This window comes from Chenopodium album, chromosome 11 (genome assembly GCF_948465745.1).
Source record: "Chenopodium album chromosome 11, dcCheAlbu1.1, whole genome shotgun sequence".
NCBI lineage: Eukaryota > Viridiplantae > Streptophyta > Magnoliopsida > Caryophyllales > Amaranthaceae > Chenopodium > Chenopodium album.
The window spans coordinates 716,030-743,070 of NC_137844.1; the positions used below are offsets into that span (position 1 = coordinate 716,030).

Here is a 27,041-nt window from a genome sequence, read left to right on the forward strand (position 1 = left end):
TCTTAGTAGTCTTTAATGAAACTTTTTGATTTACTACATGATCTGAATTCTAAATTATGCTGTTTCTGATTTTTAATACTAAGCAAAATATTACAAGCTAAAATCATAATTAACAATATCAACAGAATATTCAAAAGTAAAAGTAGATTGCATTGCAATGGTAAAAATACTCCGATATACATTGTTCTTACTAAATGTGAGCAACTCAATTCAATCGGCAAAACATAAAAATTACAAATAATCTTAAACAAACAAAATTAATCAAATAAACAACTTGTATTTCTTGGCAAATATTCATCAATCACATACTACTTAAATTTTGTAAAACAAAACAAACGATCATGTTCGTTAACACCTCCCTACTACACACCATGATGAAACTTCTTGAGAGTTGACATGAGCTCCCATACACGATCAATCTCCTCCTCGGCTTCGGCTTCGGCTTCGTTGTCCTCCTCCACCGGACAACCTCCTTTCGCATCGGAGATTCTAAGATTAACATCCAACTCAAGAGACCTACCACAAGAAACTTTGTACGAAATTCGAGCAAACTCGAGAATAGTATCAATAGCATACCAATAACAATAAGGATCAACACCCATCAACTCCAACGACTCATGCACCTTCTCCAATGGTTTCTTCCCTCCATACACCGGAAACATAACATCATAATCTTCCTCGAAAACCGAAAACATCTCCGACTTAACACCTTCTCTACTTCACTACAATTTTTTGGCATTCTTCAAGATTGTCCGAATACGAAACTCTTATAGGACACTTCATTAGTACGGGTTGCTCCTTCCTATGGCATTCGTCATAAGGCCCCGAAAAATCAGAATATTCTAGAAAGACAGACATATTGAGTGACCAACCCAAAGGTACTTGATAAGAAGAACATCTAAGGATGTAATCGATGGAGTCGGGATAAAAGTCAGGAAGCAGTTCCATTTGTTTAAGCCAACCTTCTATGATATCTTCAGGATTTTTAGTATTGTTGAATTTGTGAGCACTAGTCTTGAATGTTTGTACCGTGTTGATTTCGCACGGGGGTATTCCGGCTCGTTTGTCTTTGACGTGAATGATCATGGTTATGGTTTCTTCGGCGTATGGATCGTTGTTTTTGATTAGGTTATGGCTTCCTAGACTAAACTCCATACACACGGGCTCGTATATCACCATCATTTTTGTAGAAACGAATTCGACGAGGTTGAGGTTTAAGGTTTGAGGTTAAAGGTTTATTTGAGATTACAAATTAAAATGGTGCAGGAGATGTACGTACATGTATATATAACGAAAGGGGTATGAGAAGTGCTTGATGAACAAGGAACTTTATTAATTTATCTTCTACCACGGTTGGTTAAAATAAGAAACAATGCGTAAATTATTACTCCATAACATATTTTACTACTTCATTACTTGGTAGAAAAGTAAATTATTATCATTAGGAAACAAGTAGATTTTGAAGGGAATTAAAAAAGGAAACAATGTAAAATATCATCAAATAACAGATTGATTGATAAAAGCACACGGTGTGAAATTACTTGGGGATTAATTAATTTTGATATTTAACATTCCTTGAAAGATTATACAAATCTTTGTAAGATCTTAGGATATTATGCTAAAGGATACTTAGGTATTAAATTAAATATACTTACCTAGGACAATTTTACAATAGCTGCAATAATTTTGTAGCCATTTTAACTTTATAATCTTGACCATTCATTTCTAAAACTAAATCTACACCATTCATTAAGTTGACCACAAATATTTAGATAAAATGTTTTAATTTGTAGCTAAAGCAAATACTCTTTGCCTCTTCCATCCCCTCTGATTTCATCAATTACGATGTCCACTCATCTCTAATTCAAGGCTTAAAGCTATTTACATGGCTAATTAACAAAACAGCATTCACCTCTTTATTTTATTTGCCGGTGTAATGGGCATTCTTAATTGAGTTAAAGTTCTTTAACATGATATCTTGATATGCAAAATTAAAATAGGCATTCTTCATCATTGAATATGTATTATTTCAAGCTTTTTTCCACGGCCGAAAATCAAAACCGTTTTCAGATTTTCAATAACCCAGAAATGATTTGAAATAGATGATTTGAGAAGCAAAAAAAAAATTAAAACTTGATTTTTTTTACATGATATACAATCTTGATTTACACCAGCCCACATCTTGGTGAATTAGTGTAATAAGCAACTTAATCACCATGAGAATGATATGAATATTTTATATTTGGATGTACGTACTTCTACCATTTTGCAGTTTTTAATTCCATTTCTCTAAAGAAAGCAGTTATTAACTTTTTATTTTTTCAAAGGTCAAAATATAAAAAATAAAAATAAAAAGGGATGAACAAGATTAATCCAAAGAAATAAAGAGCTGAGATATACCCTCATTATAGTGACTACAATTTTATTGTGGCTACTGAATAACCTTCCTACTTACCTAATTAATTAATTAATTAATTTAAATTACCTAATTAATCCAACTGTAAATGTTTTTGATGGATATCAATTGCATACCAAATAGGATTAGTTAGATATTGATGTTTGTTTTCTATTATTTCAACTGATATACTAGGAATACCCCTCGTGAGGGTTTCCTAATGATTTTTTTTATCTTACCAAAAAAAAAAAAAAAGGATTAGTATAGTACGTACTAACTTACGTGACTTACGTGAGTTTTATACTGCTAGCTTGTGATTCTTCGTACAAAGTACTGTAGTAAAAATGTATAATACTATATTGAGTGTGTTCTACATTAAATTATGAGAGAACAATTATTTGTTAGCACATATTTCCTGGGCATCATCTTCAAACATCATAATAATATTATGCTCCATGTATAAATAGGCAAACATGCATATTAAATTTTCTTCACAATATTTCATTTCCAATTTACATCCATTAGCACATTCTTATATATTAATGGTAATGTAAAAATATGAAAAAGCACATATTTTTCGGAGGAAAAAGTTTAAGTACTAAGGTAATGAACATAAGTTTCCTTGGCCTTACAAAAATAATAACAATATAACCATTGATTGAGAGATCTAACTCATGAGTAGATCATTACCATGCTTCATTCCAAAATGAAAGTCTAGTAACATACCTACCACAAAAGTAGTTGCCCGCATAGAAGCAGAGGTAAGCACGCCTCGTTGCAGCCTCAATCTGTTGTCACGATATGCAGCAGCACTCCAATCACTTAGAGCATCAGCATAGCAAAATTCCTTATCCTCCTCTTTCGACTCGAAAAAATGAATTGCTATGGCTCACTACTCAACACGAGGCCTTAAAGCGTATCATAGGACTCGATATCGAGAAACACTACATACCAACCTCCTCCACTTCCTCTTCCTCTAGACCAGGAGGTACCGAAAAGGTTGCTACACTGATGTTATGTTGCAGAATCTCTTGCCTTATCATCCAACTACTTCACATGGACTCACTTTACGCGTCTTGTTATCTCTTTGAATTCCTCCAGCTGCAAGAGTTAACCTTTGTAGGTGTTAAAATTCAACATTGCCTTAAGGCATTGGAGAGGGATTATGGGATCAAGTGTAGGAATGCGTTGGTCAATTACCGCGAATATTAGATAGTTACGACAAGGGCTTAGAGGGGTATACATTGGTTGATTTAGCTTCAAAGGCAGCGAAAATGCACAACTTTTTGGACTTAAAGGTTGCCAGACGTATTTGTCATGGTGCTGATCTTTGTGACTGGGGTGTAACGACTTTATCTTTATCGTTACGACAAATTGAGGCTGCAACTATATGTGCGTACCCAAGCATCCACGGAGCACTCCGTGCTTACACACAAAGCATCCGAATCATACTCCGTCACCGAGTTTGTGGATGCATCCTCATCCTCATCACTCCCTTGGCTCTTGCCCTTCCCCTTCTTCTTAATCTTGGGGCAACTTCTCTTCACATGCCCCTCACCACCATATCCCCAACACAACACATTGACATTCGATCTTCCCAATCCTCTACTCTTCGACCTCCCATGATGACTAGCACTCCTACCTTGTTGTCTTCCCCTTCCCCTATTCTCAAACGCATATGCCTCGCCGGATGACTTCCCGGATTCTCTTCTTCGAGTGCTCTCACTCAAAATCAAATCCCTCACATCATCACTCTTTAGCTTCGTCTTCCCCGAAGAGTTGCTAATAGTGGCCACCACCGTTTCCCACGACGTAGGCAAGGAGGACAACAAAATCAATGCCTTCACCTCATCATCGAACTTAATCTCCACCGAAGACAGTTGGCTCAATATCGAATTGAACTCATTCATGTGTTCCACGGCCTAGCTACCATTGCTTATCTTCAAATCAAACAATTGACGCATCAAGTAAACCTTGTTCACCGCCTAGGGCTTTTCATACATACTTGATAGAGTTTTGATCAAACCCACCATTGTCTTCTCACCCTTGACATTGTAGGCAACATTTCTAGACAATGACAATCTCACTACTCCAAGTGCCTTGCGATCCAAGACCTTCCAATCCTCCTCCTTCATACCGGAGGGTTTCGTTTCTTCAAGAGGTTGATAAAGATCTCTTTGGTGCAAATAATCCTCTATTTGCATCTTCCAAAACCCAAAATCTTTTCCATCAAACTTCTCAATCCTTACTTTCCCGTCTTCCATTGTTAATCAATCCCAAAATTCAAGATTTCAAATTCCAATAACAAACAATTTAAATTCCAACAAACCACTCAAATTTTGAATACCCACAACACCAAAAAAAATTGAAACTTTAACACCAAAGAATCAAATTTTGGATTTTCAAACACAAACAACAAGCAATTTCACACAAACTAATCCAAAATACCACCAAATTAACCTTGGCTCTAATACCAATTGAAAGGATTACGTATGTGCTAGCAAGTTTATGATTAACGACAATTAACAATAATCGAAAAACGAAACCAAGTAAAACAAAGAACAAGAACGAGTTTACCGTGGGAACCCGAGTGCCGGGAGAAAACCCAGCAATCCACTATGGAGTTACTTGATGATGATGATTACAAGCTCTCAATACACCATGAAAGCTCACACCTCTCTTAATTCACTCTCTTAAACCCTAAGAAGATGAACTAATCTCAAGAGGCTTTTTTTTCTCTCTCTTAAATCTAACATCATAACCTAATTAATGACATACATGAGTATATATAGTCCAAATACAAGCAAATAATCCAAGGGCTAAGATTATAAGTTACTAACAAAGGAAAAATCAAGACTGTAAAACCGAGGCTCAAGCGCGAAAAAACAGAGCCCCGAGAAACCCAGTGGAGCGGCCGCTCCAAAGGATAGGAGCGGGCGCTCCAACAAACTAGAAGAAAATAGCCAAAACGAGCCTCGAAGGAGTGGGCGCTCCACCAGAGAGGAGCGACCGCTCCGTATTCCCCTGTTGGACAGTTTCTCATAAAACAGCCATATCTTCCTCATTTCTTGGCCAAATTGAGCTTATGACCAGTCGTTGGAAAGCTCTTGAGACGAGCTATCGCCTCCAACTTGAATCATCTCAATATCATTTCTAGATGTTGAGATATTCCCATTTAAAGTCAACCCTTGCCTTTCATTGTTGTTTTGTACCAAGTAAACAACTCATAGCTTAACTTCCAAAGCTATGCTCTCCTTTGCCTTCTTGAACCACTCTCCACACACTATAAAACCCAACACATTCCACTACACGTTTAAGTTCATTGTACTCATTGACATGTCTAGGATCAGGCATTTGAAAGCAAGGCATTGCATGTTAAGGTTTTAAATAATAGATGCATATAAGAAATGTCGTCTGGTTCAGTATTTTGCGCTGCGTTACGCATAATCAAATATGTTCGATTTTAATTTTTTTGCGCTTAAAGATTAAATAATTACGGTGTGATCTTAGCATAATATAACGAGCATATAATTAAAGGACTTGCACAAATAATTCACCAAACTCGATTTTCAACGATAACCTGATAGTCTAGATATTTACTACCTCCGTCCCTTTTAAGTTACAACAAAGGGTATTATTAAAAAACTGTTGTAACTAAATAGATCGGAGTAGTATGGAATAATACAACGAATCTATCAAACGAGTCAGAGGTAGTGTATTGAAAAGCAATACACGTACAGGATAACACTCCAATAAGTAGCAACTTCAATCTGTTGATAAGATAATGCAGAGCAGCACCCCAGTTACCAATTCTGTTATGTTTGGCTGCTACGTGAAAATTACGCAAATTCATTTCAGGCGTAGTCACTCTAATCAAGTCCAGAAAACCAAACGACAAATATTTATCCGACGTCTTAACAGAGGCAACAAACTGACCCAAATCGACAGTACATTCTGCATTATAGATAATGACCCTTCAGTTCGTTGTCACTTGTTAGCATTTAAAATTCAAATAACCATCCTTGACATACTTATCGATCGAAAGCAACCTAAGATTTGTGATCAAAGGTCCTCCATGCTTTGATTAAGCTCGGTAATAGTACGTGTTAATTAACTACTCTTGCAGTCACCTCAATTTTGTACGAGTAGTCATTATATTGCCATATTTAGGATTATCTTAACTATTGAAGTGTATGGACAACATACATTGCTCAAATAATGAATAAGACATAAATTGTTTTAAAAATTTTAACTGCTGGTTGGAGAGCTCAATAGTCTTGAAAATTGACCGTTCATTTTAGTGTGATAGGAATACTAACTATGTAGCTTTGTATATACGTTGAATCTTATATTAGTACGGAGTACAACTTTATAGATTCATGCATTGATTTGATTTAGAAATTACTCGTAAAAGATTTTTCATGTACCTCACATTTACTCCACTATCTCAGAAATTGTCAATTGAAATGTTCTTGTTTCGGATTATAATCAATTATGCACCTTTAATTTGTACTTATATTATATCGAATAAATTAAACAATAAACCCGTTGGGTTACCTCCTAGGAATTTTCAATAGTTAGCTTATTTAAATAATTCTAATTGACCGTTCCTATTCCAAAATTAATGTCACTTCTTATCATATATTCCAAAATAAACATCTATGACATTTTTCTTATCAAAACTTTTAACAAAATCTATGATATACGTACAATTCCTTTTATCTCACCAGAATTGCCGTATTCCTCTTAAGATAGTCGAAGCATGCAAACACCTAAAGCAATGTCAAATTTAGACCACTTTGAAATAGGAGGATTAGATATCACCACCAAAGTAATCAAGAAGTCCAACGTAGCTGAGCTAGATCAAGGCTTAAGAGAATTGTTAGCAACTGCCCGAAAAGACGGTGCAAGCCGTACAATAGGGCTGGACATAGAGAAACAATACCTAGATAACCTAAACTCTTATTTATCAGGCCGCCATATACCCGTACAAGAATTCGTATCTGCAATAATGTTATGTTGCGGGGACTTCTGCCTGATCATTCAGCTGTGTAAAATGTCCTCACCCGAAGTCTGCATGGTATCTAAATTGGTTTCCAAATTCCTTGAGCTCCAAGAGTTGACATTCGTGGGTGTCGGGATCAAACACTGTATCGAGGCACTGGAGACGATTTATGGGATTAAGTGTAGGGATGCAATGGATTTGCGCGACTTGGCAGCAACTGTTACACAGTCTAACATCTTAAGGACCTATAAACTGGTTCATTTGGCTCTTTTAGTCGGTAATCAAGTGTTTTATAATGATGAATTATTGACTATATGTAATGGTGCAGCTCTTAGTGATTGGAGTTGTGGTACATTATCTCGTGACCAAATTGAAGCCGCGACTTGGAGAGCTTATCTTGCCTTCTATATAGGCAGCAACTTCTATGCTAGAAACTAGAAAGTATCAAAGAATCTGAAATCTTTCTTTCTGTTTTTTTTTTCCTTAGGTTTTGTTGGTCTAAGCATAATGCATGAGCTCTTTAATTTCGATGTTCATGGTTAATTATCTTGCTCCATCTTGTTTAAGGCTGAATATTAATGAAGAATTTCAGTTTTCCTTAACATAGTTATGATTTTTTTGGGTGGTTATACAATAAAATAGTTATGTACTTCATAAGAATGTTGATAATAATTATATAATTGTCATATAAATGTAAATTTACTCTAAGAATGCGGATTTTAACAATAGTAACTTCAAACCAATTGAATTCATCAATTAAATTAAACCAATAATATTGACTACTAAACCTATTAACATTGAAAATTCTTATATACATCCCGGTGCAAGGTATACCAAGAATATTTCTTACTCATTTGATTAATGGTGCAAGTGTATACTTCTTGCACTCGAATGTAAAAAAATTCTTTGTAGATAATTAATATTGTACCTTCCTCGTACAAATCCTCTTCAAGTCACGGCCAATACATGTACTCTTCTCAGCCTCTTCGTCCCTGGGATGCTGCCGCGACTGCTTCGAAACATATGCGTAAAAACTCTTGGGAGGTCTTGTCTAAAGCAAGAGCATTGAAGCCTAATGGTGGAAGATTCGTGCTTTGAATAGAATTGTTAGTGCCGGAAAAGGAAGCCTTGGCGGCTTGAGTGCTTGACTCACCGACCTCGTATGTCGAGATTAGGAAAAGACGTTGTTGATTAGGGATACATGGAAACGGTGAAGCCATGGTTAACTATTTTGGTTGCTTAATGAAATTTAATTGATAAAGGTTTCTGAGCCTTAGAATAATTCTTTCAATTAACAACTAAGGATATACTTATAGGATTTGCATAAACTACTAAATATATAATTTTTCGATTTTTTTTTTTTTTTTTTTAAAGAAGTCCTAAAAAACACTAAATTTCATCAGTTAAAGTCATACGGCATCTACAATTGACAAATAACGATAATGAAAACGAATTTAACAAAATCAAACAAGAATTAATAGGGGAAGGGCTAAGAATTCAAATATATAAATATAACAAAATCAAACTGAAAGTTTGTTTATTTTTATTTTTTATTGATTTATTTTAGACAAAATAAATTTAATTAAAGAAGATAAAATAAATTCAAAGAATTAGTTCGAATAATATAAAGTTAAAAGTAAGTTTTTCAAACAATGATTCAAGTTAAAACTTAATCATATCTTTCAACCTACTCGACATAATGGGCAGGAAAATGAATCTATAAATAAATTATCCATTCACTAAGTACGTAACTATCCCAATATATATATAAGTATACAGATATTATAAGCTCATGCAAATGACCTCATCTTTAAAGAATTAAAGAGATGACTCCAATGTCTTTATACTTTTTCAAGTTGAAATTTTATTTTTCCTCACAAAAAGCACACTGTATATCTAAAGATTATGTAGTTGAATAACATTTTTTAAAATTTAAAACTAATTAGATTATGTATATGAAAGAAAATATAAAACTTTCAATATGGAGAAAATGGAGAAACAATGATGAAATCGCTCCTTTCTATATTGCTAATCAACAGTTCAACACCACTAAAAGTACCCTCCAACTAATATTTTTGCTATTAAAAAACTACTTATCCACATATTCAATGCGATATATTCCGTATATCTTTCATTAACTTTCTTTTTCAATTAATCTTATTTATTAGTCATTTTAAACTGTATTCAAATAACAACCAAAAAATTCTTAAAATTCATGTTTAATATCCGTAGTCTAAACGAAATTTTTGGGTTTTTTTTTTTTTTTTTTTTTTAAGGTGTTGAGTGTTGACAAATGAAATAAGAGTTACAGATAAATAGTTTGGTCCATACATAATGTATGAAAAAAGTCCATGAATAAAAGAACCCAATGAAACAAAGTTCACATCATCATGTACTATAAAACTCAATGGAAATCACACACATCAAACCACCAATAAAACCCAACACCAACCTACGCAAACACAACAATACCACCCAAAATAATAAAAAGCCCAATAAATTTGACATACATTTTCCACTTCCTCCTTAATTAAAAACCGCTCTCTTAAACCCGACCCCACCTCCATTAAAATCCAACTTCCTTCCTCTGATTAAATTCCACGGCTACCATTTAGTCTTTCTTCTTCTTCCTCTTCCTCTTCTTCATCTTATTCTTTACTTCGTCTTCCTCCACCATTTTCTCTCTCCTCACCCCTTTCTCTCTCTCTCTCTCTCATCACGTGAATTCCTCATGCCGACGTGCGGCGACGCGGACGCGTTGGCACGTGCTCTCACGTGCCGTAACAGCACGTCGGCAGCTCACATAAAGCTCCTCTCAACCCTCGTTATCTTCGCCACAAGCGTCGCCGGAATTTCATTCCCAGTCGTTCTCGCAAAATCCTTCGCCGGAAAACCAGCCTACGACAGGGCTACTTTGGTAATTAAGTGTTACGCAGCAGGGGTAATCTTGTCAACTTCGCTCGTGCATGTCTTACCTGACGCCTTCGACGCGCTGGGTGACTGCTTGGTTGCCACGCGCCACCCTTGGAAGGACTTCCCCTTCGCGGGGCTCGTAACGCTTATCGGGGCGTTACTGGCTTTATTAGTTGATCTCGCGGCGAATTCCTCCCACGCGGAGGTACACGCGCGTGGGGGGTATACGCAGCTGGATGGCCCACACTGCCACGGTGGCAGTGGAGAAGGGAAGGTGGAGATGGTGGTGGTGGTGAGGGAGAATGGTGACATGGTGGAGGAGAGAGAGAGTGAGAAGGTAGCGGTGGCCGAGGCGGCGGAGGAAGAGGCAAGGGAGAAAATGAGGCAGAGAATGGTGTCACAAGTGTTGGAAATAGGAATAATATTTCATTCGGTGATCATTGGGGTGACCATGGGTATGTCACAAAATGTTTGTACAATAAAACCACTTGTTGCTGCTCTTTCTTTTCATCAAATTTTTGAAGGCATGGGACTTGGTGGTTGCATTGCTCAGGTACTATAATTTAAATGTCATAACTTCTATTAATTACACGTGTTCACGAGATTATAAATAGGTTGTTGATTGTTATAACTTATTACGCCGTGACAATACAATTAGAAAGTAGGAAGATTTACCATACAACGGTTGCATTAAACAACTTATCTAGTACAACGTTGACATTTGTTTCTAGGAACATTGTCGTGTTTTCTTTTTTGGTCACGATGTCCATAAATTTATGTGACAATAGGCGTATAGATTATAGTTTTGTATGCCACATTACAATTAGTGGTAGAATCACTAATTCACTATATAAGTTAGGAGTGTAAGTTGGGGTTCTATTATAGGACGTTGATAGTGGATAGACTAGTCACAATACTACTATGCTTGAAGTGCCGTGATTCATAAAGCCACTTACTTTGACAAGTAAATAAAATGGGACCTCATCTTTTGTAATTTGTGGGGTTGTACTATGGAATTAGAGCTTATAATGACGACTAGTAACATTGACCACTAATTTACCTATAACGTCTAAGAGGGTTCCGATCTAATAAGATCCTTCATGTTACCTACGAACAATATAGTGCTTAATTTAATGCTTGATTAGCAAATCACACTCTTGTTCACGTTGCTGTTATTTTACACCATTTAAGGTGTTTCATGAAAAAGTTGTTACTTTTCCTAATAAGAAATGGTGTACAAGATAGTATATGATTTATGATTGGATTCTCAAAATGTTATTGCTCAAATTAAGTGATCGTCAAAATATAGAGTAATCTCTTTGATTTACTGTATGACTTTGTTCCTAACTTATTAGATAAGGTAATGCTTATGTCATGTGTACAATTTCCTCAGTTTGCATCATGAAGTGGTCTTGGATAATACTTCATTGATTATGATGCATGTTCTATCAGTTTATATAATCAATTTTCATCTCAAAATAGTAAATGTAACTAAGAGCATTATGTACATTTATAGAAGTAGCACTAAATTAAGAATGTGTTGATACCATCTACCAGGCAGGATTCAGCTTCAAGACAACAGCCTACATGTGCTTCATGTTTTCAGTGACGACGCCAGTGGGGATAATTTTAGGGATGATCATTTTTGCGTTGACAGGGTACGATGACAGCAGTGCTAACGCGTTGATTTCAGAGGGTTTGCTAGGTTCACTATCATCCGGAATACTCATATACATGGCTCTAGTTGATCTAATATCTGCAGATTTCTTCCATAACAAGTTGATGAGCTCAGAGACGAAGATGAAGAAGGGTTGTTATATTGCTCTGGTTCTTGGTTCTGCTTCTATGTCAATACTTGCTCTTTGGGCTTGAAAATTTTGTGCATATTTGTAACTCATGTAAGAATGTACTTGTACCTGTGGTAAATTTGATTATGCTAGAAATAGATCTCCTTGCACTCGTAAATTATACTGCAAAGTACTATGATCTATGGCGTTGTTGGGCAATTGAGCCTTAATTAGGTGCCTATTCAAGGCCAATAGTACTTAAGAAAAGGGTACACTTGCTCATGTATGTGCTCAACAAGAGCAATAATTAGACAAGAAATTTAGATGAAAGCATCTTAAATATGAATTTTTTTGTCTTCAAAATTGGAAATTCGCACCACAATTCAGAAGTATTGAATTTTAGATGAAAACATCTTAACAACGAATATTATGCCTTTAAATTGGTTATTCACACCACAATTCAGAAGTATATGCCTCACTATCTTTCCATATGAAGTCACCTTTTTATATAAAATCATGAGATCAATCAAGAAATCTCTCAACGCATGGAAAGAAAAAACTCGAAAAAAGGATCGGAATAGATAGCGGAAAAAAAAAAAAAAAAACCAGGATCCAGTATACAATATACATGAAATAAATTGGACAAGACCAATTGAATCAAAGGGCTGATGCACTGATGCTTTGCCTGCTGTCACAGTAGTAAGAAAGCAGAACAAACATCGGAAGCTGATCTATGTTTGAAATGCTTTAGCAGAATGAAATTATATGCATTAGTGATTCAGTATCGTGTTTAGTTGCTAGTATTGCTACCTAAGAAACAGCAGCTAGCAAAGGTTTAAGAGGTTTTACCAGTCTATCCATGAGCCAACCACAGTTCTAGGAAAATGTTTGCTGAATTGCAGATTACAAAGTTTTTTTTCACCCAAATACCAAATTCACATGAGGTCAGAGATGTTTTTAATCCTTAAGTCCTAAATCATTTATGGCATACCTTTCAAAGCATCTTCTTGTGTTACGTCCAATTGTTGCACCATCTTCTTCCATCCACTGATAGATAGATTCTAGACATTGGTTACAGAGCACAGGTCTGAAACAGTTTCTAGCAGGCACTTCAATCGAGAATCCGGACTTTATGATTCAGTACTTTCTCTTCTTTGAAACACGAGATAAAGCACCTCTGCAACTGGCCTCCATCAAATTAGAGTTCTGCCACATCCAAAAATCTTACAGCAGAGTCAATCTGATAAATCTACAACACAACATGAACGTTGAGTACTTCATATCAAGCCTTATCTGTAGACTCTATAAGCAGAACTTGATCCTCTTCAAGCAGGCAAGCATCAATCACAACTGGTAGCAGTTCACTGAAACTCATGTACCTCAACTACCACTGCTTGAAATTTGAAACACTTTTCCCGACTCTTGAATTCATGCTATCGTCTAGCTTTGACAGCACTCTCAACATAGCACTAGCTGGCCGTAATTGAAGTACTATTAGCCTTGAAGAGCTTTGAGGTCTGATATTAGCTTTATCTCATATCTGACTGAAATACTCTACTATAAGACGGTGATATGCATGTCAGGAACGTTCAATTTGGAAAAAGTTCAAATTTCCTAGCCTTAATATATGCTGATCAACAATCACAAAATCTAAGACTGTTCAGTGTTAGCAACAGATGCCAAGACGGATGCTTCTAACTTTTATCACTTTTATAAGTGTAGGCACCTTTTTTGGCTGGCATTCTCCCATTTAGGAATTCATTACTCTCTATAAACTATGACCATCTTAACATGTATGCATAAGATGTTGCCCTGCTCTTGCAACTGTGTTGTTTAGTAGTTATTTCAAACCAAAAGTCACATAGGATAAAAAATCCAAATTTGAAAATAAATCAAAAGCAAGTATCTAACATAGGGGAAGAAGCCCGGATCTTCTTTCATGTTTGCTTAGTTCAACCTGTTATCTTGTCCTCTCTCACCCAATGTTTTTCCTTACACAAAGAAGCCAATGCAAAAATGTTGTAGGCTCAGGGACAATACAACTGAGTTGTATCCAGTACAGAAACCAAGGTTAGGGGATCGGAGGATGGGCTGGCAATAAGTTGAGAGGACCTTTATACTTAAAAATAGAGTTCATGACCTCCATTCTCATGCCTTGTCTAAACACAACCTCTCTTCATGCAAAATAATTCAAAACACAGAAAATCAACAGCCTATCATAAAAGTTTGCAAGGCATTTAATGTGTCTAGCTAACACCACATTTGGGGAAGAAAATGATTAGAATGAAAGATGTTGATAGCAAATCAACAAGACAAAGAAATATGCTTATTCAGCATGAGCTGCAAATCAAGACCCGGCATCTTAAGCCTTATCAGTTTGTATCAACCATTCAACAACACATGCAGGTATAACCAAGAAGGATATGGAACTAATTGTACAGTCAAAAGAATTCTAGACATGAATGAACCTCAGCTTTAGATCACAGAATGGTGTCTGCATTACCATTATTCTTCCAGAATACATAAATTAGTCAGTATCCGATGAAATGAAACATATTAAAAAATAAATAAATAAAATAAAATAAAATAAATAAATAAATAAATAAAAGAGTATGCATGTTATACTATTGCAAGTTTGAGCTTATCTACATTCTTCTTCAAACTTGAAATATATAAAGAGAACTGAGGCTCAATGACACATCATAGATCAATCCCCATCAGTTATCATCTAGATTCATAGTTTACATCATCTAAGAAATCTACCAGCCTGATTATAAAGAATACAAAGAGACCCAAAAATTCAACCATATTAGATATAACTTCACAATGTCACAAAGCCATTTTGGATCATGAACTGAAATACAAGAGCTTAAGAACACTCCACAGCTAAACTCAATTAGGGCATACCTTCTCAAGCAATTCCTCATGCTCAGTTCCAAAATTTGCGCCGTCTTGCTCCATCCTCTCACGCATTTCAGGGGCTATTTTTCCTGCAGCTGCATAGATCTGAAGCAATCCCAAGTAGGCAGTCGAAAGGAGAGATTGATCTTTCTTAAGCAAATGGAAAAATTGTTCAGCATTGTTAACATCCTTCTGTTCAATTAAATACTCAATAAAAGGATCAAGACTCCCAGCAAGTGGCTTCCATTGGTTAGCCATCGCCTTTTCCAAGTGCCTCAAAGCAGAATCGATCTGGCGTTTCCCCAGGAAATAATCCATGAAAAGGGCATGGGCTTTCCATATTTTATTTCCAGATCTATCTGTGACATCCTTCAGCAATAGTTCAGCCTCCTCGAGCATATCATGCCTCAAGTAAGCACCTATAACAATAGTTGGGAGCCTGAGATCATAACTCTTATACTTGGAGTTCCAATCTTGGAAGTACTTTTTCAGAAGCTCAATATTGTCTAGCTTTGATAGAATGTGAAGCATAGTAAAGTAGCTTAAGTTGTTACAAGCTGGAAATTTTGACTTCATCTTATCCCACGCCCGAATGACAGACTCTAAATCACCAACACCAGCATACAGGCTAAGCAAATGATGATAGCCAAAACGATCAGGATAGTTTGAATCACCCAAAATTTCCTCCACCTTTTTCAAGGATGGAACAGCTTTCCGATACTGACCAGCTTTGACATATGCTGAGGCAAAGTTGCAGTATAGTTCCCACTCATCTTTAATATTTTCCTGTTTTTGAGCCTCGTCCATAACTTGTTCTACACCCTCGAGATCATTTAAACATGAATAGCTATGCATCCATATTTGGTAGGAGATAAGACTTAAAGGGATGTTTCTCCGCTTCATTTTCTCTACAAGAGGAGGCACTTTCTCTGGCTCGTCTACTTTCATAAAGAGACCCATAAGGTTGCTGAATGCCAATTCATTGGTATACTTCATCTCATCCATCTTTTCGAAAAGAGCCAATGCTTTATCAGTCATCTTTTCAGTACAGTAACAATTCAAAAGTGCTCCATATATGAAGACTTTTTTCACTTCAAGAGGAAGACTATCAAAGTACTTCTCTGCTTCGCAAATACCCTTAACTTTACAAAGTATATTCAAATGCAACGCATACTCATGCTCAAATTTTTCCTTCTCCATCCATTCAAGGATCTGTATGAAGCAAACATCACAAGCTTCAATTCCACAACATCACAAATGATCAAACACTTCTCCAACCATCACTATCATAGTGACATGTCAAGCACACATACATTCATACAAGCAAGCACCTAAAGGCTAAAACACGAACACGAAGAACACGAAGACATAGCAATACAAATGCTCAAATCTAAACATAGGGGCTATATTTATAAAATAAAATAAAAATAAATTTAAAAAAAAAAAAAACGTCATCTAGTAACGATAATCGTCACTAATCAAGATTTCATTCACACTTCACAATATACAATATGAACACCAAATCCCTAAGACAAATGGGGCTACGAAAACTCATTATATTATACAAAAATGGCAATATAAGAAACTAAACACTGAAACATTAAGCACCGGAGAATAATCCCACATACTTCAAATTACTCAATTAAATTCCCAGACGATGGAATCAAAAACATGATTAAACAAATGAAAGCTTCAACCTTCAATTTCTACTACTACCCAATTAGAAGCATATCAAATTTTAATCAAAACAAACTATTAATTTCCACATAATAAAGTCATAATCATAATCAAACAAATAAAGCTTCGATCTTTAATATCTACTAATACCCAATTAACAAATGTAGCAATTATAATCAACAAAAACAATAAATTTATAAGCTAAGTTACCTCAAGGCAATGGTCGTAGCGGCCAAACTTACGGAACTTCTTAATGCAATTAATAAGATCAAATTTGTTAAATTTTTGGGATTTTTTTTTGGAAATACTATCCAAAACATCGGAAATTTTCTCGCCGGTGGACCACACATTCGATAATCTAGTGTAAAGAGTATGTTTATTGAATTTCCGGCGAAATGCGGGCGGTTTTTCCGGCGGAGAGGTTGACAGTTGCCGGAAAATCTAAGAAGCGCCGGAAATTAGACGGTTATTGTTGGTTGAAAGCTTGAGTATGCGTAGTATCGAGTGATGTATCATTTTGAGAGTGTGATTTTCTTTGTTTGTCAAATTGGGGTTTTACAAGGGTTTTGACTTTTGACATACGGAATAGAATGATAGAAGCCTTGTTCCAATGAAAAAAGGAAGGGATTCCTATTTTTTAAAGTCTCGGCTCAGGATTGAACCCCAACCTTAAAATTAAATATGCTCGAAATTGAACCTTTTGAACATACAATCTTTTTCACTAAATTAACCTAATACTAATTAATTACATGGTCTAAAAATTCTAACTAGTTGTCTTAAACTCTTTTAAACTTGACATTTATACAGAGTACTCTCTATGTTCCTATAAATTAACACCATTTGACTAAAAAAATGGATTCATGGCAGAGTCACCCTTTCTTACAACTTTTATACATTACTAGTTCACATCTTGTAATGATTGCTGATTAATTCTTTAATCATCTATAATGATGAGTTTGGTTGGTCTTATTGAAGACGGAGAGACTTGTTGTCAATTAACAATCAAAGGTTTAATGTATAAAAGCTTACTATAGTAATTTCAAACATGAGTAGTTGATTCAAAAAACTTAGGTTTGATAAGCTTGATTGAACTTAGTAGTCATACACTATCTCTCATAAACTTCTGGACTTTCAGGTAAATTACACGCGTTTCTTAAAAAATTGCTTCATACATTTTATTGAGAATATTTTGAAATTTGAATAGCGTGTGTGTGTGTGTGTGTATAATGCATGCTTTGTTTAATCATTCATGATAAAATTACTCAAGTTTCATAATTTAACTAAAATTTACTTTGTAGAAGATGTAATTTTTTTTTTTCGAAAAAAAGATGTAAATGATTTTTATGAATGGGTACATGCTATGGAATACAAGATTTGTCACGATATAAGTAAAAAAAAAAACTTTTATTAAGGCTAATAAATTTAAATATTTTTTTCCATATTTTTTTTATCACCAAAAAAAAATAAATGGAAAAAAATATTTAAATTTAAAAATAAATAAATAAATAAAATTATACAAGTGTATTGTTGGGCCTTTCATCTTGTGCCAAGCCCAAGTGAATATACGATAAGGGTTTTGGTGAGAGGAATGTAATCATGCAGTCATGCCGACTGCCGGGTTGCATATTTAGCCTTGGGGATCAAGGTTTTATCATGCCCTACAATTCTACTTCGTATAATTCATGCCTTTTATCGCCTATACAGATATTAATGGTAATATTGCTGATATTATCAATTCAATTGGAAGGGATTGTTTACTATTTCCCTGATTTCAAAAGTTTTTTCTATTTAAACGGTAATTTAGAGACGAATTAGTATACCTTTACCTTACTAGTATTTAGTTGTGACTAAACGAAAAAATGAGAAATAAGGGAGTGTTAATGAGTTCTCATGTAGTTGTCTCCCACACAAAGGCTAGCCAAGACACCATCACCGTTAATATATATTGCCGAGACCTCCGCAAAGGCGTCATTGACACCGAGAAGGCGATGACATTCACGGACAATGCCCGTGGATTCTTTCCAAACCACGGCGGGCCGGAGTTCGAGCTAGAGTTGTCCAATGCATGTAAGAAGATTGAAGGGTGGTTGGAACACATGAAGGTAGATGAGTGTTCCCATGCATATGTTATTGATAGTATTCTCAAGTGTTCTTACTACCAAGCTCGTAATTCTGCTTCCCTCTCCTTGGACGTCCACCTTGAAATATCAGATGAATACTCGAATGTTTTGAAGCAGTCACGTCTTCATCCAAGGGAAGACGATTTGCAGGATGGTGTGTGTGTTTTGAGGGTGATACTTTGAAAAGGTTTTGTATGTAGGGTAGAATTATAGTAAAATTAGTACTCTCTTCGTCCCAATAAGATTGCCCCATTTAATCCGACAGAAAAGTAGCATATATGCAAGAAAAAATGATTTTAGGTCAAAGTGTGTTGTCTGCATTATTATTGGTCTTGTTAGAAACATTACAGACTACAGTAGACCAATAGTCATTGTTAACTGCTGGAAAGAGCATTCGAGAATGAGGACTTGTGTTTTGGTCTGTTGTAGGCTTTGCAGTATTAAATCATGTCTACTTTATATTAAAACAAAGAAATTAAAAAAGATACAAGGCTCAATGACACAATCATAAATAACATCACATTAGAATTCAAACAGTCTGATTCAAAAGAGAGAGAAACAATTCTCTGACATTATTTAAACCCCCCCAAAACAGTGAAGCTGTTTCAGGATATTCCACAGCTTGTAAATCAGCAACATCTAACTCAATTAGGGCATACCTTCTCAAGCAATTCCTCAAGCTCAGTTTCAATATTTATAGAACTTTGTTCCATCCTCTTACACATATCAGGTGCCGTTTTCCCAGGAGCTGCATAGGTCTGAAGCAACCCCAAGTAGGTCGTCGGAACAAGAGGCTGGCTTCTCTCTAACATTTCGCAATACTTTTCAGCACCATCAACATCCTTCTCTTCTATAAAATACTTAAAAAATCTATTAAGTTTCCCTGCAAATGAATGCCAAACCCATTGGTTAGCCAGCGCCACTTCCAAATGCTTCAAAGCAAGGTCAATCTGGCGTTTCTCCAAGTAGTAATCCATGAAAGTGACATGGGCAGCACAAGCTTTATCTCCACCACCATCTGCAGCATCCTTCAGAATCAGATTAGCCTCATCAAACCAGTCATGCCTCAGGAAAGCCCCAATTACAACAGTAAGTAACCTGGCATCATAACTCTTATAGTTGGAGTTCCATTCCATGAAGCACTTTTTTAGAAGCTCCATATTACCCAACTTTGTTAGGGCTTGAAGCATAGTTAAGTAGCATAAGTTGTCATAATCGTCAGATCTTGACTTTAACTTTTCCCATATCCTATTGACAGCCTCTAATCTACTTAAAGAAGCATAAAGGTTAATTAAAACATGATATCCAACATTGTCAGGATTATCAAATGAATTATCTAAGATTTCTTCAAGCAGTATTAAAATTTGATCAACTTTTTCAAATTGGTCAGTCTTGAGATATGCTGAAGCAAAAGTGACATATATAAGCCACTCGTCTTTTATAGATCTCTCTAGTCGAACCTCTTTCATGACTTCTTCTATACCCTCACGATCATTAAGACACGCATAGCTTAGGATCCATGGTTGGTAGCACACACAGCTTATGGGGATATTTCTCTGCTTCATCTCCTGTATAAGAGGAGGCACTTTCTCAGGCTGGTCCACTTTCATATAGAGAGAACTAAGATGTGCATAGGCCACCTCACTCGATACAAAGTTCATCTCATCCATCTTATTGAAAAGAGCCAATGCCTTATCAATCATCTTCTTAAAACAATAGCCATGCAAAAGAGCACCATATGTAGCTCTGTTATGCTCATCAGGAGGAAGACTATAAAAGAACTCCTCTGCTTCATCAATACCCTTAACTTCACATATCATACTCAAATGTAACGCTGAATGACCAATTTGACCTTTCTCCATCCATTCCAGAATCTAAAGCAATTCCACAAAATTCAATTCCCATATCATCAATAGGGGCAAAATACTCACAAATCAACAAGATCGCAAAATCATAATCAAGTGAAACAAGCACAAAAATTATTACTCTGATTACTCTCACAGTCTCACTAATTTCATTCCAAATTCATTTTATACCATATATATATATATACATACATATCAATTACAGAAAAGGCATCATCAACACGGCTACAATCAAGTATCAATTACAGAAAAAGCAAAGGGGTCAGCACTTAGGAGAATTTCTAATACAACAATGCCAACAACTCAATGCGTATCAAAGGCTAATAGTAGAAAAATTAAGCATTAACAACACCAATGGATCAGACATGTGATTTTGTCATGAATCATGAGATAAATATCATAAGAAATGTAATTTATGCCAGATGCTGTGCATGTCAAAACAACACAAGGGTTTGCTAAATCCTATACCAAAATTAAAGAGGATGAGTAAAGTTACCTCGAGGCAAAGCTGGTAATGGCCATCCTTACGTAGCATCAAAATGCATTGAACAAGATCGTCCCTTTTCAATTGATTGTTGTTGTAAATCTGGTCCAAAACATCAGAAACTTTCTCGCCGGTGGACAGCACCAACGATAGTCTACTGTAAAGATTATGGTTGCTGAATTCCGGACGCCTTATGGGTGGATTTTAAGGGGTAAAGCTCGGTGCTGTTGAAAAAAGAATCCGGAAAAGGCGAGAACCTGCCGAAATCGCCATACGCCTGGTGGTGTTTAGAGACCTTGTTTTGGTTAAGAGTCTATGCATCATTTTGTATGTTTTTGTTAGCTCCCATGCCCATCATCGGGGCTTTATAGCCGGATGTCTCAGCTAAAAGACTATAATTAGACTCAAATTTCAAATGTCCTCTCCCAAAATAATTGTCGTATTGTACCAACCACTCAAAATAGCCAATGTACCAACCACTCAAATTAGCCACGTAGTGTAAAAACCACTCACATTAGTCACGCAGTGTTGTACAACCACTCACGCCAGTCGGGAAATCTTCCCGGATATCCCGTTACGCGGTAATAGTAATACTAGATTGGTCAAATAACTTGCATATAATTAAGACAACTTTATTAGGATATATTTTGAGATATTTGGCATTTACTCATAAGAATCTTAATTCTTAAAGATAACAACTCCTTTAATTATGACATCAAATTTCAAAAAATATAACATCACTAATCAACAGAATTCAATAATCTACTGGTTGCATGTTTCTAAAACTTCATCACTAAGCCAAAAAATTAAGGGTACACCAAAACAAAACTTAATTTGACTCCTAAGTTAATTCAGGGATACTTACTTCAGGCTTCAGCAACTTTAATTAAAACATATAAGAAAAATGTCCAGGGCATTGGACAGCTAGCATATCTTCTGGAGCAACTCCTCATGCTCAGCACCTATATCTATACCATTTTCCTCCATCCTTTGACGCATTTCCGGGGCTGTTTTACCTGCAGCTGCATAAACCTGAAGCAACAACAAGTAGGTTCTTGAGTTAAAAGCCTGAACTTCCTCTAATTTACTGCATAAGTCTTCAGCACCATTAACATCCTTTTCTTCTTTGAAATGTTCAAAGAAAGGATCAAGTTTATCTACTAATGGCTTCCAATTGGCAGCCATTGCTGCTTCCATATGCTTCAGAGCGGAATCAAAATTATGTTTCTCCAGGTAGTAGTTCATGAAAACAACATGAGCGATCCTTATTTTTTGTTCAGCCTTATCTTCAGCGTCCTTTAGCAGATGCTTAGCCTCTTCATGCATGTTATGCCTAAGGTAAGCATCTATGAGGACAGTTGGGAGTCTGTCATCATAATTTATGCAACTCATATCCCACTCCTTCAAAAACTTTTTGAGTCCCTCAATATCATCTAGCGTTGACAGAGCTCGAAGCATAACAAGGTAGCTCATGTTTGGACAAACACTAAATCTTGACTTCAGTTTATGCCATGCCTGATAAACAGACTCTGAATCACCGGTACTTGCATACATGGAAATCAGAAAATGATATGCTTTGCGGTCAGCTTTCTTAGGCTTGTCAAAAAGCTCCTCCATCTTTTTCAAGACAGCGTTAGCGTTCTCAGACTGACCAGCCGCTATATACACTGCAGCAAGGTTGCTATGGATTTGCCAATCCTCATTTACAGAGCTTTGTTCTTGAACTTCTAGCATAACTTGCTCAAGACCCTCAAGATTGACACGATATCGATAGCTCTGAATCCAGATGTAGTATATGTGGTTGGTTAGTCGGATGTTTCTTTGCTTCATTTCTTCTACAAGAGAAGGCACCTTGTCTGGTTGGCCTATTTTCATATAAAGACTCATGAGGTTACTGAAGGTCAGATCATTGGATGCATAGTTCAGTTCATCCATCTTTTCAAAAAGAGCCAATGCTTTATCTGTCATCATTTTAGTACAATAGCAACTTAAAAGTGCTCCATATACATATTGGTTCTTGAGATCAGGAGAAATGCCGTCAAAGTACTTCTCAACCTCATCAATGTCCTTAACTTTACACATTAAATTTATACGCAATGCATGGTCTGTAGCAGCATTGCCATATCTACCTCTATCCATCCAATCAAGTATCTGCAACGCAGAAAGCATATTCAACACCAAAATAACAACCTAAGAGTAGCAATTTGAAAGAAAGAGAGAACTGAATGCAAAATTAACACAGATGGAGTTAAAATTCTTATCTACAAGTAGCTCATAAATACAAACAATCAAATCATCTCAAACAGGTGTTCTGTTCCTAATTAAATGGGAAGATTAATCAGAATCTTTTGGACAAGAATAGAAAGAAAGTTGTAGCAATGCTCCTAAATTAGAGAAAAAAAGAAGAAAAAAGAAATTTTTGGTAATTTAAGTTGAGGTACTTTGGTGGGTAATGTTGAAGATATGTATCTCACAAAGGTATTTGGACCTAGTTAAGGGTGTGTCAACAAATGTGAGGACAAGTGGTGGGTTGACAAAAGATTTTCCTATTATAGTTGGATTGCATCAAGGGTCTGCGTTAAGCCCTTTTCTTTTTGCAACGGTTCTAGATGGAGTAATCAAGCCAATTCAAGATGAGGTTCCATGGTGTATGTTGTTTGCGGATGATACTGTTTTGGTGGATGAAACTCAAGATGGGGTTAATGCCAAATAGGAGCAATGAGGGCAAAGGTTTGAATCTAAAGGGTTTAAGCTAAGTCGGGGCAAGATTGAATATTTGGTACGTCGCTTTGGTAAATGAGGGGAATAAGCGATGATGTAGTTAGTTTGGACAGAAAGGATTTGGCCATGGGTGAGTGTTTTAAATATCTTGGTCGATCTTTCATAAGAATGGCGACATTAATCAAGACGTGACCCATAGGATTAAGTCAGGGTGGCTTAAATAGAGAGCGGACAAGAGAGTGTTATGTGACCAAAACATTCTTTTACACTTAAAGGGAAATTCTATAGGACTGCCATGAGACTAGTGCTGCTTTATAGTATAGAACGAAGGAGCAAATTAAAAAAATGGAGGTTACGGAAAAGCACATGTTAAGATGAATGTGCAAGAACACTCTAAGAGATAAAATCAGAATTGAAGTTATTCGCAAGAAAATGGGTGTTGCAGGCATTGCAGAAAAAATAAGGGAAAATCGTCATCATTGGTTCGAACATGTAAGACAAAGATCAAGGGTGTACCGGTACGAAGAGTGGGATCATGGAGATGTTAAATGAGGTAGAGGGGGATCGATAATGACGTGGTTGGAAGGAGTTAGGAAGGATATGAAGAAAAGAATTTGCATGAGAATGAGGGTTGATCATAAGGGATGGAGTAAGAAGATTTGGTGAGAATATACGGAATAATCACTTTTGGTTCATGTAGCTAACCCCACTTATGGGTTTAAGGCTGTGATTGATTGATTATGCTTCATTTTAACAACTCACTTATTCTTTATAAGCTATTGTGTTGTTACAATAGAATAATATGGGACTTGGGTTAATATATTACAAATCTACCCCAGGATATTACTTTCTCAACAGCCATGGGATTATGGCTTTGGTTTCCTCTGGAGGGATTACAATCATCAATCCCCTGATTATAATTAAGATGTTCAAGGTCCTCATTTTTTCGCAGCCAAAAGTCAAAATTAGATGGCTATTTGAGACAGCTATTAATAGGAGCATTCCATTAGAGTGCATGGGAGGAAGGATTAAGGAGAAGGTTATGCACACATGTCTATAGACAGAACACACATTGAAGCTATTAATAGGGGCGTGATTTATAGAAAGGAGGGAGAAAGAACACAAACTAATGCATGCCAGAATGAAGCAGAGAGAATCAATATATCGTCCAGTGTGATAATAAAAGATTGACGAACACACATTTTAACCTGTTGTATGGACTACTATTATCTAGAATATGATGGATAGTAGGTTTGATTGGATATTGTAGATATTGGGCTGAATTCTAGTTTTAAGACTCGCTTTCCAAGACAGAATGATCTGTACTTGTTTTATAATCATGGGAAATAAAACCAAGCTATATACCCCCTGCAATCAATTTGGTCATCATCTCTGAAAAAATATAGGACCAAAGTAGAAGCAAATCTATTTACTTATATTTGTCATATAGGGTCAGATACATGCAAATTGCTAAACAAGCATAGTAAGATTCACAATCGACAGGCAAGCATGTATGCATATTTGCCAAGTGCCAACATATTTAGGTGAAGATTTGTTCGGAGTAACATGTAGAATGTTGCAAGTAAATTGGCAAGACTGCAAGAGTTGTGTACCAGTAAAACCCTATGATTATGCTAAGATATAAGCCCTTTAAACTACTATATTGCCAATAAAATAAAGGGTGTATTCTCTTCAAATTATTTTGACCTATATCTTTATAAATATATCAGAACTTATCTACAATTACTTGAACTTTCTTCTACTTGTGAATTTGTGAATATGTTTGAACTCATCTAAAATGTCCTTATTTTATTAAAGCTGTCTGGACTTAGTCAAAATTGAGCCTTTTAGAACTCTCATATGCCTAATTATTGCCTAAATCATAAGTTAATGCCAAAATTCCATTAACTTTCACCAAACACACAGAACCTATTAGGTATTGAAAATCTTCAAGAACTCCAACTTGACTTAGTTGGTCACTAGTTTGTCTCTTAGAATGTAGTATTTGCTTCATTTAGCCCTACAAATAGACATAAGGATCCTCTCCATTGTATCTCCACCAATTCCTTTATTATTTTTACACAAACTGACAAACAGCAACAGAATATCGTTTCATATTTTTCTCCATTAATGCATTCCCAATCATCAATATCAGAAATGGACCGTCCATATACTAAGGTATCAACCATTGTATAAAGATAAAATTTCCACACAGTTAATTCATAGTTCATAGTAAAAATCAGCAGCAAGTTTACCTGCTAGAGTCTAGAATTTTCTACATTAAGCATTGCAATTTGCATATGCATCAGTTTTTAGTAACAACCATCAATTGATCAACATTACAAATTCATTCATAATTTCGAGAAAATTCCTAATTAAGTCAAACAAAAATGCAAACTTTAAACATAGGATCATACTCAAGAGTCAAGACCTAGCTAAATCCACAACTAATCAAATACCCATTTCAGGAAATTGCAAAACAAAATCTGGGCAGAAACAAAAAAATCAAATTTCGTGCATAAATTCACCACAAAACAGAAATAAAAGTAAACCTAACCTCAAGGCATTGATTGTAGTGGCCAAACTTACGAAGATCTTTAAGACAAAAGATAAGATCAGTCTTAAGAAACTGCTCCCCATTTCGCAATATCCTGAATAAAACATCGTGAATCCTTTCGCCTGAAGTTACCACCGACCATATCTTCTGATACAAATCTTGTCTGTGGATGTTACGGCGATTTTCCGGCGGAGTTTTAGACGGAACTGGTGGAGTGGCGGTGGAGAGTCGCCGGAGAATCTGAGACTCGCCGGAGATGAGACGGAAGGTGGTAGTTGTGAGCTTGAATTTGTGTTTTAGTGATTGTAAAAACATTGTGTTGTTTGTTTGGTAATGCGGGTGGAGTTGGGGTTTATTAAGGGTTTATATTCTTATGTTATGGACCATGGAGGGGTTATTAGGGATTACGAGGTCCGAATAACATCTTCACCATATAATCGGTTTAATTATTTGTCAAGTTTCAGTTGCACAAATGAGTAAACTAACTTTAATTTTTGCTCCAAATGCGTAGACAGATTTTGACAAATTGCACAAACAAGCAAGTCGGTTTTGCTCTTATGGCTCATAATAATTTTGTAAATTTACTAATTACGTGCACTTAAGAGAATATAAGCAA

General features: G+C 35.9%; 4 protein-coding genes and 1 pseudogene across 5 annotated transcripts; 2 read left to right on the forward strand and 3 right to left on the reverse strand.

Moving 5' to 3' along the window:
• The first annotated feature begins 7,175 nt into the window (after positions 1-7,175).
• Positions 7,176-7,838, forward strand: LOC145568026 (uncharacterized). Its single transcript, XM_081627470.1, has one exon. It carries the CDS (start codon positions 7,176-7,178, stop codon positions 7,836-7,838), a length of 663 nt encoding a protein of 220 aa, XP_081483596.1.
• A 2,089-nt stretch (positions 7,839-9,927) lies between these two features.
• On the forward strand, positions 9,928-12,278 carry LOC145568121 (zinc transporter 6, chloroplastic-like). Its single transcript, XM_081627552.1, has 2 exons — positions 9,928-10,866; positions 11,871-12,278. Exons 1-2 carry the CDS (start codon positions 10,132-10,134, stop codon positions 12,183-12,185), a joined length of 1,050 nt encoding a protein of 349 aa, XP_081483678.1. The 5' UTR covers positions 9,928-10,131; the 3' UTR covers positions 12,186-12,278.
• Positions 12,279-14,403: 2,125 nt separating this feature from the next.
• LOC145568122 (pentatricopeptide repeat-containing protein At4g01990, mitochondrial pseudogene) lies at positions 14,404-17,194 on the reverse strand (annotated as a pseudogene). Its single transcript, XR_014095774.1, has 2 exons — positions 16,889-17,194; positions 14,404-16,213 (listed from the first exon to the last, which is right to left on the reverse strand). The product of XR_014095774.1 is annotated as a pentatricopeptide repeat-containing protein At4g01990, mitochondrial pseudogene (transcript).
• Positions 17,195-19,253: 2,059 nt separating this feature from the next.
• LOC145568124 (pentatricopeptide repeat-containing protein At1g02370, mitochondrial-like) lies at positions 19,254-21,628 on the reverse strand. Its single transcript, XM_081627554.1, has 2 exons — positions 21,160-21,628; positions 19,254-20,672 (listed from the first exon to the last, which is right to left on the reverse strand). The coding sequence occupies exons 1-2, from the start codon at positions 21,196-21,198 to the stop codon at positions 19,443-19,445; spliced, it is 1,269 nt and encodes a 422-aa protein (XP_081483680.1). The 5' UTR covers positions 21,199-21,628; the 3' UTR covers positions 19,254-19,442.
• A 130-nt stretch (positions 21,629-21,758) lies between these two features.
• On the reverse strand, positions 21,759-26,797 carry LOC145568123 (pentatricopeptide repeat-containing protein At4g01990, mitochondrial-like). The gene is made up of 2 exons (XM_081627553.1): positions 26,426-26,797; positions 21,759-23,298 (listed from the first exon to the last, which is right to left on the reverse strand). Exons 1-2 carry the CDS (start codon positions 26,738-26,740, stop codon positions 22,072-22,074), a joined length of 1,542 nt encoding a protein of 513 aa, XP_081483679.1. The 5' UTR covers positions 26,741-26,797; the 3' UTR covers positions 21,759-22,071.
• Between the last annotated feature and the right edge of the window lie 244 nt (positions 26,798-27,041).

Coding starts and splice junctions, on each gene's coding strand:
- LOC145568026 (XM_081627470.1), top strand. CDS start 7,176: ATGTCAAATTTAGACCACTTTGAAATAGGAGGATTAGATATCACCACC.
- LOC145568121 (XM_081627552.1), top strand. CDS start 10,132: ATGCCGACGTGCGGCGACGCGGACGCGTTGGCACGTGCTCTCACGTGC. Junction 10,867..11,870: donor TTGGTGGTTGCATTGCTCAG/GTACTATAATTT, acceptor ACCATCTACCAG/GCAGGATTCAGCTTCAAGAC.
- LOC145568124 (XM_081627554.1), bottom strand. CDS start 21,198: ATGCTACGTAAGGATGGCCATTACCAGCTTTGCCTCGAG. Junction 20,673..21,159: donor ATTACCAGCTTTGCCTCGAG/GTAACTTTACTC, acceptor GAATTGCTTTAG/ATTCTGGAATGGATGGAGAA.
- LOC145568123 (XM_081627553.1), bottom strand. CDS start 26,740: ATGTTTTTACAATCACTAAAACACAAATTCAAGCTCACAACTACCACC. Junction 23,299..26,425: donor ACTACAATCAATGCCTTGAG/GTTAGGTTTACT, acceptor TCTGCGTTGCAG/ATACTTGATTGGATGGATAG.